Genomic DNA, 21,488 nt, shown 5'->3' on the forward strand with positions numbered 1-21,488 from the left:
GTTCCAGTCTCTTTAAAACTAAACTTACATTCTTCTTAGCCTGGGTTCCAGTCTTTTTTAAACTAAACTTACATTCTTCTTAGCCTGGGTTTCAGTCTCTTTCAACTAACCTTACATTCTTCTTAGCCTGGGTTCCAGTCTCTTTTAACTAACCTTACGTTTTTGTCTTAGCCTGGGTTCCAGTCTCTTTTATCTAACCTTACAGTCTTCTTAGCCTGGGTTCCAGTCTCTTTTAACTAACCTTACATTCTTCTTAGCCTGGGTTCCAGTCTCTTTTATCTAACCTTACAGTCTTCTTAGCCTGGGTTCCAGTCTCTTTTATCTAACCTTACAGTCTTCTTAGCCTGGGTACCAGTACTTCTCCACTCATCAGACAGAAACAGTTGACTTGGTAGTAGTTATCGCTGTTTGACAAAATGTCAAATGAGGCCATGTTGTTTAGAGGTGACGTTATATGACTGTCACTGCTGCTTCCTACAAGTTTATTTTTAAATGTTTTATTTAGTTTATTTCACCTTTATTTAACCAGGTAGGCCAGTTGAGAACAAGTTCTCATTTACAAATGCGACCTGGCCAAGATAAAGCATAGCAGTGTGACACAATACAACAGCACAGAGTTACACATGGAATGAACAAACGTAAGGTCAATAACACAATAGAAAATAGTCTATGTACAGTGTGTGCAAATGAGGTGAGACTAAGGAAATCGGTGGTTAGAGCCGTGTGTTAAATGTCACGTTTTAGCAATGGGACAAAGATTTTATTTATCTAAAAGGTCTATACAAGAGAAAGAGGGGAGTTGAGGGGTTCACTCCAACTGAGAACGAGGTTGAGTGACTCTTGTTTCATTCACTAGCCCTAAGTAGGCTATGCTCACTATTCGTCTTAGATTAGAATATATTTGGTGAGACGGCAAGATGACATGTCTGGCTAGTAACTTGTTGGACTAATGGTGCCGGATTGTTGGTGTGAATTGGTAAGAAAACAGTATTTACATTTAGTGATCTTGAGTTGTTGTAGATTGTAATATTTTATTGAAGCTCCGTAGGCCCTGTCTAGAGGTTCTTTTCTCTGCATTGTTCCATCTCTTGTTTTTTTTGTTTCAATTTATCCTCTTTGCAAAAAAAAAAAACACAAAAAAAACAAGCCCCAAATAAAAATCCTCTATGGAAAATAAAGATGGCTTCCTCATCAGTTTACATCACAATACCTAAACAGCAATACCATAATAGCAATTATAGCTTTAACTGTGAATCTCTGCTTTGTTTGCTGTTCAGCTAAATTGTTGTTATAACAATAGCAGCTCCTAGTTAAATTCCGCCGTCTTTAGTAAATCCTGAACGTTGTACTGGGAGATGTTTTGGTTTCACGAGTATAATTAAGTATGTTGTTCATTGCTCATTTGTTTAGGTTTTAGTGTTGTGTAAAAGGGGTATAATTCTGTGTATATGTCTCCAACTGCTATTGTCTCAGGTATTGTATTGAATGTTTCCACAAATCCTTCAGACAAAGAAAATGAGGTCCAAAAAAAAATAAATAATGAAAGAATTAAATCGTAAAGAATTGTGGCTTCACCAAGATCCCCCAAAAAACAAAGGATGTCAAAAAACAACAACAACAACAACAACACACACAAAACAAAAAAGACAATACAAAATTATAAAAGGCAACATAAACCAACCGGGACATGAAGATTTCAGTCCCCCAATATCAAGCGGTGTTCCAGGTGTTTCTACGAGCTATTACGCCACTAGAAGAGACGAGGAAGGGGTTGATAAATACGGAGAAGGATGTAAACACTAAGCCAAAAAAAATATATATACAAAATACGTTAAAACGCTGTGCCGTCTGAAAGAAGAGAAGATTTTGGGCTCGTATAGCCATCCTTATGCATCTTTTAGTAGCTTTAGCCGTAGGGCTTGGCAGTGCCACCACTGGTACCGTGCCAACAAAAATCTGCAGTGCCTGCCGCATTTTCAGCCGACCGGGGTTTGTCTGGAAAAACACACAAACACACACGGGCAGTGCTCTCGCAGACACAAATCCAAACCGGCTATGTTATCGATGGTTAGTGGTTGAGTCAAAATGTTTCTAAAGGGTTATTTTGGCTTACGCTGTTGTTGTTGTTGTTGTTGTTGTTACCAATATGAAAACCTTAAAATGTGAAAGACGTGAATAATCTCAGCCGTTCACACAAAGTCAAGTCGTTTTCTTTGTGTGTGTGCCAAGCCAGCGTATGCCACGCTATCAATGATTTTACCAGGGTTACCAGGGTTACCGCAAAGGTAGAAGTTACCATTTTTGTCCTTGGTGAAACCATTTTTTCTCAAGTTGTAATTTTAATATATGTGTTAGTATGTGTTAATATGTGTTAGTATGTGTTAATATGTGTTAGTATGTGTTAATATGTGTTAATATGTGCTAATATGTGCTAGTATGTGTTAATATGGGTTAGTATGTGTTAATATGTGTTAGTATGTGTTAATATGTGTTAGTATGTGTTAGTATGTGTTAGTATGTGTTAGTATGTGTTAATATGTGTTAGTATGTGTTAGTATGTGTTAATATGTGTTAGTATGTGTTAGTATGTGTTAATATGTGTTAGTATGTGTTAGTATGTGTTAATATGTGTTAGTATGTGTTAGTATGTGTTAGTATGTGTTAATATGTGTTAGTATGTGTTAATATATGTTAGTATGTGTTAATATGTGTTAGTATGTGGTAATATATGTTAGTATGTGTTAATATGTGTTAGTATGTGTTAGTATGTGTTTTTGTCTTGTTGTTTTATTGATTCCTGGGTGAGGGAGAGGGGGGGGGGTCTGCATAATGAAGCCTGTTTTGCATCGGGGTGCCTGCCTAGAATGTAATCAAGGCCATTGAAAAGAACTGAACAAGCACACAGCTCTCCTCTCCTCTCATAGGGCTGTTAATGAATGTTAATGCCCAACATCCTGGTTATTACCCATCGATAGCTTTTGCGCCAAACCTCCTGGGATGTTACAGTGCTTTCACATCCCAACTCTATCAATGTATTGATCGTACATATATATATATATAGTTGATAAATACGGGTTGAGTTGTGTCTCTGATGTCATTCTTGTTCGGTGTCTTTATTTGTCCTTATATATTTCGTTTTATATATCGACGTGCTCCCAAAAGGAATCAGTTGGGTGTTTTCTGATAATGTGACGGTTTCTAAAGGTTTCCAATGGAGAGACAATATCGTTGTTGATTTATCGTTGTTGATTTTCAGTCGTGTGTTTAGAAGACAGCTTCCCCCCATGGCTTCTGTGGCTTCCCTCAGCACCTTGTAGACTTTGTCTCTGGCCCAAATAGAACCCTATTCCCTATATAGTGCACTACTTTAGTCCAGAGCCCTATAGAACCCTATTTCCTATAAATAGTGCACTACTTTAGACCAGAGCCCTATGGAACCCTATTCCCTATATAGTGCACTACTTTAGACCAGAGCCCTATGGACCCCTATTCCCTATATAGTGCACTACTTTAGACCAGAGCCCTATGGAACCCTATTCCCTATATAGTGCACTACTTTAGACCAGAGCCCTATGGAACCCTATTCCCTATATAGTGCACTACTTTAGACCAGAGCCCTATGCACTATAAAGGGAAGAGGGTGCCATTTGGTACAGAACCTTTGTTGGAGTTCTGGAAGGATGCCCGTTGATGTCATGGAAACAAGTTGAGTTGCTGAGAATGATTCACGTCAGCTATGTTCTCCCGTCCTCCCCCACGTGAAACAGGAATAGATAGTTTAACCCTTCACACCATCTCACCTTGTCTTGAGACAGAACAGTATAGGCACGTTTAGTTAGGTTTTTAAATATACTGTTCTGAAGAATGGCAAGGTATATCAGAGGACGACGTGTCTGTCTGTTTCGTCCACTGTCCGTATGATAAAACAGAACTGCGTAGTCATGTCTTCTGCCTCAACAATAACCTCAAGGCCGTATCCAATCATATAACGGGTAACGCGGTTTTTTCGACAACAAAAATAAATAAATAAAACGGAATAAAGTGAGAAAAATCTAAGGAAGTTCAACTTCATATGACCACAATAAGGTTCAACCTCTTTTACAACCTTGACCAATCCAAATCTTTTATTCATCATTTCTGTCCTTTCCCACCGTGTCCGCCCCTGTGTCTATAACGCTCTCTTTCGGGCCACTTATATAATAATAATAATAAATAATATATGCCATTTAGCAGACGCTTTTATCCAAAGCGACTTACAGTCATGTGTGCATACATTCTACGTATGGGTGGTCCCGGGGATAGAACCCACTACTGTCCTTCTCATCCTATCTAAATCTGAAGTCACTGTTTTCAGCTTCCTCAATAATTGCCCCCCCCCTTCCCCTCAAAATATATGAAAATCCCAAAAATGTATGACACTTAAATTTGGAAAGAATTTGATGAGAGAACGGGGATTCACACTTGCCTAGTTAAATAAAGGTTAAATAAAAACCACACATTATAGAAAATAACAGAGGAAACACCCATCTATAAACACATGGTATCTTTTAGAACCAGCGATCCTACACTGTTGTCAAACAGGTTTCAATCTCCTTCATTTACTTTTGGTCCGATTCAGTTTTGTTCTTATGATACCGAAATACTTTTCAAAAAAGACCTTCAGGGTGGCGTTGCTGTTCTCTCTCTTTTCCCTCCCCCCCCATTAAGCCTCTACTTCAGATGTCGGGAGCTTCCACCATCTGTCTTTTTACTGATGGATTTATCAGCAACTTTATTTGCAGGTTGTTAGTTTATTTTGATGTCGTCTTTGAATATCTCTGTATCTGTTAGTATCTCTGTTTTTTTATTTGATTTTAATTACAGTTTACGGTAGGCTGAAATAACTAAGAGCACAGCGGATGGCTGTTTTTTGTTTTTGTTTGTTGTAATAAAAGTCTTATTTAAGTACAACCATTTTATGGAAAGATTTTTCTAAATCAGTTTCCACAAAGAAAGACGATAGTTTTGTACAGAGACACATAATGCTCAGCCCCAGAAATAGAGCTCTTTTGAAGGTAATATGAGAATTAATTGTATCCTCGTATCCAGCGTCTGAAATTCCTTAATGTAGTTTGCAATTGTTTTGGTAAATTATGTATTACACCTGAAATGGTTGATTAGTAATTATTTTAACATTTTATTGAACTGAATTTACAAAACCGAGCCTGTCCACATTCACAGACAAAATAGTTCTACACAAAGTACAGCCTAGGGTTTGTTTATTCCCAGAAATTCTCACTTTTTCTTGAGGCGATGGACACTGTCTTTTTGCCATTTCAGTGCAGTCTTCCCTCATCTTCTTATGTAAAAAGGTGATTTTCCAGGGGCTTTTGAGGGCCACGCTATGAAGACTAGGAATGATCGCGTATTTAGGCCGTGAAGCATTCTCAGTCCTTTCCAGGTAACCCAAGGCAACTGAATATTCTCAACCTAACCCAAGGCATCAAGGAAACAGAGAGAGGCACACAATCCCCCTTCAGACCCAGGGCCAAAGAGGGGGCCAGGCAGATACCAAATACCTAACATGATTATAACTGGCGCTGGGAAGTCCTTGTTCAGTACAGGGGCAAATAAGAACTAGAAAGCTTTCAGGATTTGTTTTCTCGTTTGGAATGAAAAATAAAAATTTTAAAAATATATATTAGCAGCTACATTTTCTGAAGGAATTCGCCCCCCGTGTCAAGAGACATCATTTTGGAAATGATTGTTCATTATTGGAGACCTCATAATTCAAAATATACTAAATATATAAAATATATAAATTATATAAAATATAAAGCATCTGTCTTTGTGTTGCTTAACATTGTTGTCGTTGGTAATAGAGATATTATGTGTTTATAATATTATTATAACAAAAAAATACACCTGCCAGTTTTATTTAAACAGGCAAGTCAGTTAAGAACAAATTCTAATTTTCAATGATGGCTTAACTGCCTGTTCAGAACGCCAGATTTGTACCTTGTCAGCTCGGGGGTTTGAACTTGCAACCTTCCGGTTACTAGTCCAAACGCTCTAACCACTAGGCTACCTGCCACCTCTACACTCTAAGCACTAGACTACCTGCCGCCTCTACACTCTAACCACTAGTCTACCTGCCACCTCTACACTCTAACCACTAGTCTACCTACCTGCCGCCTCTACACCACCTAGACTACCTGCCGCCTCTACACTCTAACCACTAGTCTACCTGCCACCTCTACACTCTAACCACTAGGCTACCTGCCTCCTCTACACTCTAACCACTAGGCTACCTGCCTCCTCTACACTCTAACCACTAGGCTACCCTATTTTGGGAAATGTTGTGTGTGATACCAATGGTGTAGCCTGGCCCTCCTCGTTCTGCCTCTAAAGGCCATACAGCATCTTCTGGGTCTGTCCCATGAGAGGGGGGGGGGGGGTTCTGGCTACAGTACTGTGTCTGTGCCCGTGGACTTGCAGACTGGCACGGGTTAGCTTTTGCCACATCTGACGAAGGCGTCTTGGCACAGCTCGGCGTGGAGGCAGAGAGAGAAAACCTCTACGTGGATCAGTGTTGTGTTTGCTGAAGAAAACCGTCACATAAACCTGGTTAATGCTGGAGTCGCTAGGTCTGTCTAGTCTATTTTTAATCATTTCTTTATTTAAACAGTCTACAGAGTATTACACTTTGATTAGCAGATTAAATGTGATTACTCATATAAATGATTACATTATTATTAGTATTATTATTCTTTTATTTTTATTTGTGTTTAGTTGATTTAAAATAACATATATATACTGTTTTGCCAACATAATACATTCTACATGGAAGCAGTGGTAGCAGCACTATGCTGAACCTGAGGACGTTTAGCTACACATAAAAATACATCTGTTATTCAAGTCCAGTGAGTTTCCTGTTCTAGCCTCTAAACCTGTCTTTATAGGTCCTGACATGGTTGTATTATGACCTCACATCCTGTACAGTATTAAATATTTACATTTACATTTAAGTCATTTAGCAGACGCTCTTATCCAGAGCGACTTACAAATTGGTGCATTCACCTTATGACATCCAGTGGGACAGTCACTTAACAATAGTGCATCTAAAACTTAGGGGGGGTGGGGTGAGAGGGATTACTTAACCTATCCTAGGTATTCCTTAAAGAGGTGGGGTTTCAGGTGTCTCCGGAAGGTGGTGATTGACTCCGCTGTCCTGGCGTCGTGAGGGGAGTTTGTTCCACCATTGGGGGCCAGGGCAGCGAACAGTTTTGCCTGGGCTGAGCGGGAGCTGTACTTCCTCAGTGGTAGGGAGGCGAGCAGGCCAGAGGTGGATGAACGCAGTGCCCTTGTTTGGGTGTAGGGCCTGATCAGAGCCTGGAGGTACTGAGGTGCCGTTCCCCTCACAGCTCCGTAGGCAAGCACCATGGTCTTGTAGCGGATGCGAGCTTCAACTGGAAGCCAGTGGAGAGAACGGAGCAGCGGGGTGACGTGAGAGAACTTGGGAAGGTTGAACACCAGACGGGCTGCGGCGTTCTGGATGAGTTGAAGGGGTTTAATGGCACAGGCAGGGAGCCCAGCCAACAGCGAGTTGCAGTAATCCAGACGGGAGATGACAAGTGCCTGGATTAGGACCTGCGCCGCTTCCTGTGTGAGGCAGGGTCGTACTCTGCGGATGTTGTAGAGCATGAACCTACAGGAACGGGCCACCGCCTTGATGTTAGTTGAGAACGACAGGGTGTTGTCCAGGATCACACCAAGGTTCTTGGCGCTCTGGGAGGAGGACACAGTGGAGTTGTCAACCGTGATGGCGAGATCATGGAACGGGCAGTCCTTCCCCGGGAGGAAGAGCAGCTCCGTCTTGCCGAGGTTCAGCTTGAGGTGGTGATCCGTCATCCACACTGATATGTCTGCCAGACATGCAGAGATGCGTTCGCCACCTGGTCATCAGAAGGGGGAAAGGAGAAGATTAATTGTGTGTCGTCTGCATAGCAATGATAAGAGAGACCATGTGAGGTTATGACAGAGCCAAGTGACTTGGTGTATAGCGAGAATAGGAGAGGGCCAAGAACAGAGCCCTGGGGGACACCAGTGGTCGTGGTGAGGAGACAGATTCTCGCCACGCCACCTGGTAGGAGCGACCTGTCAGGTAGGACGCAATAGCGGCGCCGGAGATGCCCAACTCGGAGAGGGTGGAGAGGAGGATCTGATGGTTCACAGTATCGAAGGCAGCCGATAGATCTAGAAGGATGAGAGCAGAGGGAGAGAGTTAGCTTTAGCAGTGCGGAGCGCCTCCGTGATACAGAGGAGAGCAGTCTCAGTTGAATGACTAGTCTTGAAACCTGACTGATTTGGATCAAGAAGGTCATTCAGAGAGAGATAGCGGGAGAGCTGGCCAAGGACGGCACGTTCAAGAGTTTTGGAGAGAAAAGAAAGAAGGGATACTGGTCTGTAATTGTTGACATCGGAGGGAATAGGTTTTTTCAGAAGGGGTGCAACTCTCGCTCTCTTGAAGACGGAAGGGACGTAGCCACGGTCAGGGATGAGTTGATGAGCGAGGTGAGGTAAGGGAGAAGGTCTCCGGAAATGGTCTGGAGAAGAGAGGAGGGGATAGGGTCAAGCGGGCAGGTTGTTGGGCGGCCGGCCGTCACAAGACGCGTAGATTTCATCTGGAGAGAGAGGGGAGAAAGAGGTCAGAGCATAGGGTAGGGCAGTGTGAGCAGAATAGCGGTGTCGTTTGACTTAGCAAACGAGGATCGGATGTCGTCGACCTTCTTTTCAAAATGGTTGACGAAGTCATCTGCAGAGAGGGAGGAGGGGGGAGGGGGCGGAGGATTCAGGAGGGAGGAGAAGGTGGCAAAGAGCTTCCTAGGGTTAGAGGCAGAAGCTTGGAATTTAGCGTGGTAGAAAGTGGCTTTAGCAGCAGAGACAGAGGAGGAAAATGTAGAGAGGAGGGAGTGAAAGGATGCCAGGTCCGCAGGGAAAGTTTTCCTCCATTTCCGCTGGTGCCCGGAGCCCTGTTCTGTGAGCTCGCAATGAGTCATCGAGCCACGGAGCGGGAGGGGAGGACCGAGCCGGCCTGGAGGATAGGGGACATAGAGAGTCAAGGGATGCAGAGAGGGAGAGAGGAGGGTTGAGGAGGCAGAATCAGGAGATAGGTGGGAGAAGGTTTGAGCGGAGGGAAGAGATGATAGGATGGAAGAGGAGAGAGTAGCGGGGGAGAGAGAGCGAAGGTTGGGACGGGCATACCATCCGAACAAGTAGGGGCAGTGTGGGAGGTGTTGGATGAGAGCGAGAGGGAAAAGGATACAAGGCAGTGGTCGGAGACTTGGAGGGGAGTTGCAATGAGGTTAGTGGAAGAACAGCATCTAGTAAAGATGAGGTCGAGCGTATTGCCTGCCTTGTGAGTAGGGGGAAGGTGAGAGGGTGAGGTCAAAAGAGGAGAGGAGTGGAAAGAAGGAGGCAGAGAGGAAAGAGTCAAAGGTAGGTGGGGAGGTTAAAGTCGCCCAGAACTGTGAGAGGTGAGCCGTCCTCAGGAAAGGAGCTTATCAAGGCATCAAGCTCATTGATGAACTCTCCGAGGAACCTGGAGGGCGATAAATGATAAGGATGTTAAGCTTGAAAGGGCTAGTGACTGTGACAGCATGGAATTCAAAGGAGGCGATAGACAGATGGGTAAGGGGAGAAAGAGAGAATGACCACTTGGGAGAGATGAGGATCCCGGTGCCACCACCCCGCTGACCAGACGCTCTCGGGTGTGCGAGAACACGTGGGCGGACGAAGAGAGAGCAGTAGGAGTAGCAGTGTTGTCTGTGGTGATCCATGTTTCCGTCAGGGCCAAGAAGTCGAGGGACTGGAGGGAGGCATGGGCTGAGATGAACTCTGCCTTGTTGACCGCAGATTGGCAGTTCCAGAGGCTACCGGAGACCTGAACTCCACGTGGGTGTGTGCGCTGGGACCACCAGAGTAGGGTGTGCGGCCACGCGGTGAGGAGCGTTTGTATGGTCTGTGCAGAGAGGAGAGAACAGGGATAAACCGACACATAGTTGACAGGCTACAGAAGAGGCTACGCTAATGCAAAGGAGATTGAATGACAAGTGGACTACACGTTCGAATGTTCAGAAAGTTAAGCTACGTATCAAGAATCTTATTGACTAAAATGATTAAAATGATACAGTACTGCTGAAGTAGGCCAGCTGGCAGTGGGTGCGTTGTTGACACTACACTAATCAAGTCGTTCCGTTGAGTGTAATAGTTTCTGCAGTGTTGCTATTCGGGGGCTAGCAGGCTAGCTAGCAGTGTTGTTTACGTTACGTTGCGTTAAAAGAACGACAATAGATGGCTAGCGAACCTAGAAAATCGCTCAGACTACACAATTATCTTTGATACAAAGACGGCTATGTAGCTAGCTAAGTAGCTAGCTACGATCAAACAAATCAAACCGTTGTACTGTAATGAAAATGAAGTGAAAATGTGATACAACCTGTGAATGCGAGCGGGTAGTTGAGTTCTATACAGAAGACGTTTAGCGTTGGCTAGCTGTTGGCTAGCTAGCAGAGTCACCTACGTTAAGGACGACAAATAGCTGGCTAGCTAACCTCGGTAAATTAAGATAATCACTCTAAGACTACACACTCTAAACCTAAACAACACAATTATCTTGGATACGATGATACGATGATACGAAGACAGCAAAGACAGCTATGTAGCTAGCTGACACTAAACTAATCAAGTCGTTCAGTTGAGTGTAACAGTTTCTCCAGTGCAGCTTATCAGTGGACGTTAGCTAGCTGGCTAGTGAAGACTAGTGAAGACTACGTTAGGACGGCGAAATACGATAATTACGCAATTATCTTTTGATACAAAGACGGCTATGTAGCTAGCTGAGAAGAAATTGCTAAGATAAGACAAATCAAACCGTTGTGATATAATGAAATATGACTAAACCGTTTAATTTAAAAGATGTCGTCAACGCCTCTGGAAGGGTGAATGATATGGATCATCACTCTGTTGGCTCCCTATTCCCTATGGGCCCTGGTCTAAAGTAGTGCACTATATAGGGAATAGGGTTCTATAGGGCCCTGGTCTAAAGTAGTGCACTATATAGGGAATAGGGTTCCATAGGGCCCTGGTCTAAAGTAGTGCACTATATAGGGAATAGAGTCCCTATGGGCCCTGGTCTAAAGTAGTGCACTATATAGGGAATAGGGTTCTATAGGGCTCTGGTCTAAAGTAGTGCACTATATAGGGAATAGAGTCCCATAGGGCCCTGGTCTAAAGTAGTGCACTATATAGGGAATAGGGTTCCATAGGGCCCTGGTCTAAAGTAGTGCACTAAATAGGGAATAGGGTTCCATAGGACTCTGGTCTAAAGTAGTGCACTATATAAAGGGAATAGGGTTCTATAGGGCTCTGGTCTAAAGTAGTGCACTATATAGGGAATAGAGTCCCTATGGGCCCTGGTCTAAAGTAGTGCACTATATAGGGAATAGAGTCCCATAGGGCTCTGGTCTAAAGTAGTGCACTATATAGGGAATAGGGTTCTATAGGGCCCTGGTCTAAAGTAGTGCACTATATAGGGAATAGGGTTCTATAGGGCTCTGGTCTAAAGTAGTGCACTATATAGGGAATAGGGTTCTATAGGGCTCTGGTCTAAAGTAGTGCACTATATAGGGAATAGAGTCCCATAGGGCCCTGGTCTAAAGTAGTGCACTATATAGGGAATAGGGTTCTATAGGGCTCTGGTCTAAAGTAGTGCACTATATAGGGAATAGGGTTCTATAGGGCCCTGGTCTAAAGTAGTGCACTATATAGGGAATAGGGTTCTATAGGGCCCTGGTCTAAAGTAGTGCACTATATAGGGAATAGGGTTCCATAGGGCCCTGGTCTAAAGTAGTGCACTAAATAGGGAATAGGGTTCTATAGGGCTCTGGTCTAAAGTAGTGCACTATATAGGGAATAGAGTCCCATAGGGCTCTGGTCTAAAGTAGTGCACTATATAGGGAATAGAGTCCCATAGGGCCCTGGTCTAAAGTAGTGCACTATATAGGGAATAGGGTTCCATAGGCCTCTGGTCTAAAGTAGTGCACTATATATAGGGGAATAGGGTTCTATAGGACTCTGGTCTAAAGTAGTGCACTATATATAGGGAATAGGGAGCCATATTGAACATGTCAGATTCATGTTAAGTATTCAGTACTCTGAAGAGACAGATTCATGTTAAGTAGTCAGTACTCTGATGAGTATTCAGAAAGTAGTCAGTACTCTGATGAGACAGATTCATGTTAAGTATTCAGTACTCTGATGAGTATTCAGAAAGTATTCAGTACTCTGATGAGTATTCAGAAAGTATTCAGTACTCTGATGAGTATTCAGAAAGTATTCAGTACTCTGATGAGTATTCAGAAAGTATTCACATTGCTTAATTTGTTTCCTTTTTTTTTGCTTTTTTTGTTTTAGCCTTAATTTAGAAGTTATTATTTATTTTTCTTGACATTTTTACAAATTAATAAAAAATTGACAGTTGAAATGTCTTGAGTCAATAAGTATTCAACCCCTTTGTTATGGCAAACCTTAATAAATTCAGGAGTAAACACGTGCTGAACAAGTCACATAAGTTACATGGACTCTGTGTGCAATAATAGTATTTAACGTGATTTTTGAATGACCACCTCGTCTCCGTACCCCCCACACATACAATTATCTGTAAGGTCCCTCAGTCGAGCAGTGAATTTCAAACACGGATTCAACCACAAAGACCAGGTGGTTTTCCATTACCTCGTAAAGAAGGGCTCCGATTGGTAGATGGGTGAACAAAAATAAAAAGCAGATATTGAATATCCCTTTGAGCAAGTTTGGTGAAGTTATGAATGACACTTTGGATGATTGATAAGTAAATGACAGAAATCAGACCGCTGTAAAGGTTTCTGAAGCAGGTCCAGTATCTAAACATTAAATTATTCACGTACAAATATCCTCTCACTCCATAGCTGTGTGTCTGTGTGTGTGTGCGCGCGTACGGAACAGTATTGCCTCCCACAGCTCTGTGTGTGTGTGTGTGTGTGTGTGTGTGTGTGTGTGTGTGTGTGTGTGTGTGTGTGTGTGTGTGTGTGTGTGTGTGTGTGTGTGTGTGTGTGTGTGTGTGTGTGTGTGTGTGTGTGTGTGTGTGTGTGTGTGTGTGTGTGTGTGTGTGTGTGTGTGTCTGCACAGACCCCTGCCCTGTGGTAGAGTTCCTGTTTACTTCCTGACTCCCAGTTCAGTTCAGTAGACGATCATGAATTTGGTTTTCTGCAGAGAAACAATATGTCTCAACAAGACCTGTGAAAAGGAACATTGTTCCCACCGAGGTTAACTCAGGAAGTGTCTACTTCCTGTTTGTTCTGAACCGTCAGTATAGTGTACTGATGTTATTTCTATAAATCCAGCATTTATTAGATTCATAGAAAAACACTTTTAACTCCCAACTCCCAACTAATATAATGTGTATAATATACAGTATTTTAAACACGTTAAGATTAAACAAGACTAAACCCTGTCGCTCTCCATCGTGTGTGTGTGTGTGCGTGTGTGTGTGCGTGCGCGCGCGTGTGCTTGCGTGCGTGTGTGCGTGTGTGTGTGTGTATCCAGCAGGGTGTACAGTGTATGTGACACAGGTCAGGACCTCCTCTTCTGACCTTGTCCTGTGCTACTCTCTTCTCTTGTAAATTCCAATCTTTAAACCCTTTTACTCTTACAACTAAATTAGGGATTTTTATTTGCTTGTTGTATGTGCGCTCTCGAGTGCTTGGGAGACGCCAGGTTGAAAAAGGTCAGCAGTACAATATTATGGGCGGCAGGTAGACTAGTGGTTAGAGTGTAGAGGTGGCAGGGTAGCCTAGTGGTTAGAGTGTAGAGGTGGCAGGGTAGCCTAGTGGTTAGAGTGTAGAGGTGGCAGGGTAGCCTAGTGGTTAGAGAGTTGGACTAGTAACCGGAAGGTTGCAAGTTCAAATCCCCGAGCTGACGAGGTACAAGTCTGTCGTTCTGCCCCTTAACAAGGCAGTTAACCCACTGTTCCTAGGCTGTGATTGAAAATAAGAATTCGTTCTTAACTGACTTGCCAAGTTAAAATAAATAAATAAATCACAGCTGGCTTCGTACGTTGTTTGCTTCCATCCAGCCAATCGAGTTCCAATGACTCAATATTTTGGACAAAAAAACAGACGAATCTAACCAGGGCTGGAAACTAGCATGGACAATGATCACAAGTCAGTCATAATGTAGGCTAGTTTATCTATTTATGCAGCTGTGTATTTAGCAAGCCATATACAAGCTAAATACACAGAGGCTAACATTAGCTAGCTAGCTAGGTGCTGGGAGGATGTTGTCATCGGACAAGGTTGTGAGGCCGGTTGGACAAATTCTCTAAAACGACGTTGGAGGCAGTTTATGGTAGAGGAATGAACATCCAATTGTCTGGCAACAACTCTGGTGGACATTCCTGCGGTCAGCATGCCAATTGCACACTCCCTGAAAACATGACACATCTGTGGCATTGTGTTGTGTGACAAAACTGCACATTTTTAGAGTGGCCTTTTATTGCCCCCAGCACAAGGTGCACCTGTGTAATGATCATGCTGTTTAATCAGCTTCTTGATAGGCCACACCTGTCAGGTGAATGGATTATCTTGGCGAAGGAGAAATGCTCACTAACAGGGATGTAAACACATTTGTTCACAACATTTGAGAGAAATACGCTTCTTTTTGTGCATATGGAACATTTCTGGAATCTTTTATTTCATGAAACATTACATTTACATTTAAGTCATTTAGCAGACGCTCTTATCCAGAGCGACATGGGACCAAAACTTTACATGTTGTGTTGATATTTTTGTTCAGTATAGATACTTTATACTTTATTTCATACATTGTACAAACGTCTTAAGATGTAAATGTGAGAACCCAAATCTTACAGGGTGTGGGTTGATGTGTGTGTGTGTGTGTGACTGTAAGTGTGTGATGTGTGTGTGTGTGTGTGTGTGTGTGTGTGTGTGTGTGTGTGTGTGTGTGTGTGTGTGTGTGTGTGTGTGTGTGTGTGTGTGTGTGTGTGTGTGTGTGTGTGTGTGTGTGTGTGTGCGTGCTTTTGTGTGTGCGTGCGTGCGTGCGTGCGTGTGTGTGTTTATGTGTGTGCGTGCGTGCGTGTGTGTGTTTATGTGCGTGTGTGTGTGCGTGCGTGCGTGTGTGTGTTTATGTGCGTGTGTGTGTTTGTGAGAGAGTTTCTGTAGCATTGCAGATGTCTGTTTTGGTGGTATAGTGCTGCCTGGAAATGTAATGCTGAAGCACCATAGCACGTTTTCTCCGTTATATACACAGCAGAGCTAGAGAATCACGTGACGTCGCTAGTAAACACTGTTGGGGTTTGGGTCGTCTCTGTGTTTCCTGTTGGGTTATGATGACCACCGGAACCAGTGTTTCATACTGCTTTTATAATGTTTGTTTTCTCTAAATGCAGAATGTCTTTAAGCTTTAAAGTTTAGAAGGGTTTTCCATCGTATTGATGAGGAAAAGGAGTGTTCATCCTCTTTCTGTCTCTCCACTCAGGTAAAACGGAGAGAGGATCCTACTCCCATGGAAGAGACTCCAACCTCCACGGGTGTCATCAGGTAAATAGATTAAGCAATAAGGCCCGGGGAGGTGTGGTATATGGCCAATATACCACGGCTAAGGGCTGTTCTTATGCACGACGCAATGCAGAGTGCAAGGACAAACACCTTAGCCGTGGTATATTGTCCATATATATATATATACTACACATCTACCATTCCAGTGTTTAATTGCTATATTGTAATTACATCACCACCATGGCCTATGTATTGCCTTACCTCCCTTATCCTTCCTCATTTGCATATACTGTATATAGACTTTTTCTACTGTATTATTGACTGTATGTTTGTTTATTCCATGTGTAACTCTGTTGTAGAGCAGTAAAAATGAATTTTTTGTCATACCCGTGGTATTCGGTCTGATATACCATGGCTGTCAGCCAATCAGCACTCACGGCTCGAACCACCCAGTTTATAATAATGAATATATAATTTGAGGATGAAACATTTCGTGAGTTACTCTTCAAATGGGCTCTGAGTAAATACAGCTTCACATTTACTTTGAAATTCTGAACATCCACCTTCCTCAATCCTGTTTCCTGTCATGTGTTGTTGGCACGGGGACAGAACTTGGCCTGTCGTTGGCATGGAGATAGAACTTGCACTGTCGTTGGCATGGGGATGAAGCTTGGCCTTCCCCTCTGTGCCCATGTCCTTCAGCTCTCTCTGTCTCTCTCTCTCTCTCTCTCTCTCTCTCTCTCTCTCTCTCTCTCTCTCTCTCTCTCTCTCTCTCTCTCCTACAGTACTGTACACTAGCTCTGAAACAGTACAAAACAAGGTTGCCTTTCCACGTGCTGACATACATTACTGATATACTATTACTGATATACTATTACTGACATACTATTACTGATATACTATTACTGACATACTATTACTGACATACTGATATACTATTACTGATATACTATTACTGATATACTATTACTGACATACTATTACTGACATACTGATATACTATTACTGATATACTATTACTGATATACTATTACTGATATACTATTACTGATATACTATTACTGATATACTATTACTGATATACTATTACTGATATACTATTACTGACATACTATTACTGATATATTATTACTGATATACTATTACTGACATACTATTACTGACATACTATTACTGACATACTATTACTGATATACTATTACTGATATACTATTACTGATATACTATTTACTGATTACTATTACTGATATACTATTACTGACATACTATTACTGATACTGATATACTATTACTGATATACTATTACTGACTATTACTGATATACTATTACTGATATACTATTACTGATATACTATTACTGATATACTATTACTGATATACTATTACTGACATACTGATTACTGATATACTATTACTGATACTATTATACATTACTGATATACTATTACTGATATACTATTACTGACATTACTGATATACTATTACTGATATACTATTACTGATATACTATTACTGATATACTATTACTGATATACTATTACTGACATACTGATATACTATTACTGATATACTATTACTGATATACTATTACTGATATACTATTACTGATATACTATTACTGACATACTATTACTGATATACTATTACTGATATACTATTACTGATATACTATTACTGATATACTATTACTGATATACTATTACTGATATACTATTACTGACATACTATTACTGATATACTATTACTGATATACTATTACTGATATACTATTATATACTATTACTGATATACTATTTACTATTACTGATATACTATTACTGATATACTATTACTGACATATATACTATTACTGATATACTATTACTGACATACTATTACTGATATACTATTACTGATATACTATTACTGATATACTATTACTGATTACTGATATACTATTACTGATATACTATTACTGATACTATTACTGATATACTATTACTGATATACTATTACTGATATACTATTACTGATATACTATTACTGATATACTATTACTGATATACTATTACTGACATACTATTACTGATATACTATTACTGACATACTATTACTGATATACTATTACTGATATACTATTACTGATATACTATTACTGATATACTATTACTGATATACTATTACTGATATACTATTACTGATATACTATTACTGATATACTATTACTGATATACTATTACTGATATACTATTACTGATATACTATTACTGATATACTATTACTGATATACTATTACTGATATACTATTACTGATATACTATTACTGATATACTATTACTGACATACTATTACTGATACTGATATACTATTACTGACATACTATTACTGATACTATTACTGATATACTATTACTGATATACTATTACTGATATACTATTACTGACATACTATTACTGATATACTATTACTGATATACTATTACTGATATACTATTACTGATATACTATTACTGACATACTATACTGATATACTATTACTGATATACTATTACTGATATACTATTACTGATATACTATTACTGATATATTATTACTGATATACTATTACTGATATACTATTACTGATATACTATTACTGATATACTATTACTGACATACTATTACTGATATACTATTACTGATATACTATTACTGATATACTATTACTGATATACTATTACTGATATATTATTACTATACTATTACTGATATACTATTACTGACATATACTGATATTACTGATATACTATTACTGATATACTATTACTGATATACTATATACTGATATTACTATTACTGATATACTATTACTGATATACTATTACTGACATACTATTACTGATATACTATTACTGATATACTATTACTGATATACTATTACTGATATACTATTACTGATATACTATTACTGATATACTATTACTGATATACTATTACTGATATACTATTACTGATATACTATTACTGATATACTATTACTGACATACTATTACTGATACTATTACTGATATTATTACTGATATACTATTACTGATATACTATTACTGACATACTATTACTGATATACTATTACTGATATACTATTACTGATATACTATTATGATATACTATTACTGATACTATTACTGACATACTATTACTGATATACTATTACTGATATACTATTACTGATATACTATTACTGATATACTATTACTGATATACTATTACTGATATACTATTACTGATATACTATTACTGATATACTATTACTGATATACTGATATACTATTACTGATATACTATTACTGATATACTATTACTGATATACTATTACTGATATACTATTACTGATATACTATTACTGATATACTATTACTGATATACTATTACTGATATACTATTACTGATATACTATTACTGATATACTATTACTGATATACTATTACTGATATACTATTACTGATATACTATTACTGATATACTATTACTGACATACTATATACTGATATACTATTACTGATATACTATTACTGATATACTATTACTGACTATACTATTACTGATATACTATTACTGACTATTATACTATTACTGATATACTATTACTGATATACTATTACTGATATACTATTACTGATATACTATTACTGATATACTATTACTGATATACTATTACTGATATACTATTACTGACATACTATTACTGATATATATTACTGATATACTATTACTGACATACTATTACTGACATACTATTACTGATATACTGATTATACTATTACTGATATACTATTACTATACTATTACTGATATACTATTACTGATATACTATTACTGATATACTATTACTGATATACTATTACTGATATACTATTACTGACTATACTATTACTGATATACTATTATTACTGATATACTATTACTGATATACTATTACTGATATACTATTACTGATATACTATTACTGATATACTATTACTGACATACTATTACTGATATACTATTACTGATATACTATTACTGATATACTATTACTGATATACTATTACTGATATATACTATTACTGATATACTATTACTGACATACTATTACTGATATACTATACTATTACTGATATACTATACTATTACTGATATACTATTACTGATATACTATTACTGATATACTATTACTGATATACTATTACTGATATACTATACTATTACTATTACATACATACTATTATTACTGATATACTATTACTGATATACTATTACTGATATACTATTACTGATATACTATTACTGATATACTATTACTGATATACTATTACTGATATACTATTACTGATATACTATTACTGATATACTATTACTGATATACTATTACTGATATACTATTACTGACTATACTGATATACTATTACTGATATACTATTACTGATATACTATTACTGATATACTATTACTGATATACTATTACTGATATACTATTACTGATATACTATTACTGATATACTATTACTGATATACTATTACTGATATACTATTACTGATATACTATTACTGACATACTATTACTGATATACTATTACTGACTATACTGACATACTATTACTGATATACTATTACTGATATACTATTACTGATATACTATTACTGATATACTATTACTGACATACTGATATACTATTACTGATATACTATTACTGATATACTATTACTGATATACTATTACTGATATACTATTACTGATATACTACTACTGACATACTATTGATATACTATTACTGATATACTATTACTGACATACTATTACTGACATACTATTACTGATATACTATTACTGATATACTATTACTGATTACTGATATACTATTACTGATATACTATTACTGATATACTATTACTGATATACTATTACTGATATACTATTACTGATATACTATTACTGATATACTGATATACTATTACTATTACTGATATACTATTACTGATATACTATTACTGATATACTATTACTGATATACTATTACTACATACTGACATACTATTACTGATATACTATTACTGATATACTATTACTGATATACTATTACTGATATACTATTACTGATATACTATTACTGACATACTATTACTGATATACTATTACTGATATACTATTACTGATATACTATTACTGATATACTATTACTGATATACTATTACTATTACTATACTATTACTGACATACTATTACTGATATACTATTACTGACATACTATTACTGATATACTATTACTGATATACTATTACTGATATACTATTACTGATATACTATTACTGATATACTATTACTGATATACTATTACTGATATACTATTACTGATATACTATACTGATATACTATTACTGATATACTATTACTGATATACTATTACTGACATACTATTACTGATATACTATTACTGATATACTATTACTGATATACTATTACTGATATACTATTACTGATATACTATTACTGATATACTATTACTGATATACTATTACTGATATACTATTACTGATATACTATTACTGATATACTATTACTGATATACTATTACTGATATACTATTACTGATATACTATTACTGATATACTATTACTGATATACTATTACTGATATATTATTACTGATATACTATTACTGATATACTATTACTGATATACTATTACTGATATACTATTACTGATATACTATTACTGACATACTGACATACTATTACTGATATACTATTACTGACATACTATTACTGATATACTATTACTGATATACTATTACTGATATACTATTACTGATATATTACTGATATACTATTACTGACATACTGATATACTATTACTGACATACTATTACTGATATACTATTACTGATATACTATTACTGACATAC

The 21,488-nt window shown here is 38.2% G+C and overlaps 1 protein-coding gene across 11 annotated transcripts in view; it reads left to right on the plus strand.

The window, feature by feature from the left end:
- The window catches only part of LOC123999436 (transcription factor 4-like), a 474,953-nt gene that overhangs the window by 237,956 nt on the left and 215,509 nt on the right, over positions 1–21,488 (plus strand). For all 11 annotated transcript variants that reach the window (XM_046305232.1, XM_046305239.1, XM_046305238.1 and 8 more), the window contains one exon: positions 15,571–15,632. In XM_046305232.1, coding sequence (XP_046161188.1) covers positions 15,571–15,632 — 62 coding nt within the window. The remainder of the gene's footprint in view (positions 1–15,570; positions 15,633–21,488) is intronic.

This window comes from Oncorhynchus gorbuscha, linkage group LG16, assembly GCF_021184085.1.
Source record: "Oncorhynchus gorbuscha isolate QuinsamMale2020 ecotype Even-year linkage group LG16, OgorEven_v1.0, whole genome shotgun sequence".
In the NCBI taxonomy this organism is placed as follows: domain Eukaryota; kingdom Metazoa; phylum Chordata; class Actinopteri; order Salmoniformes; family Salmonidae; genus Oncorhynchus; species Oncorhynchus gorbuscha.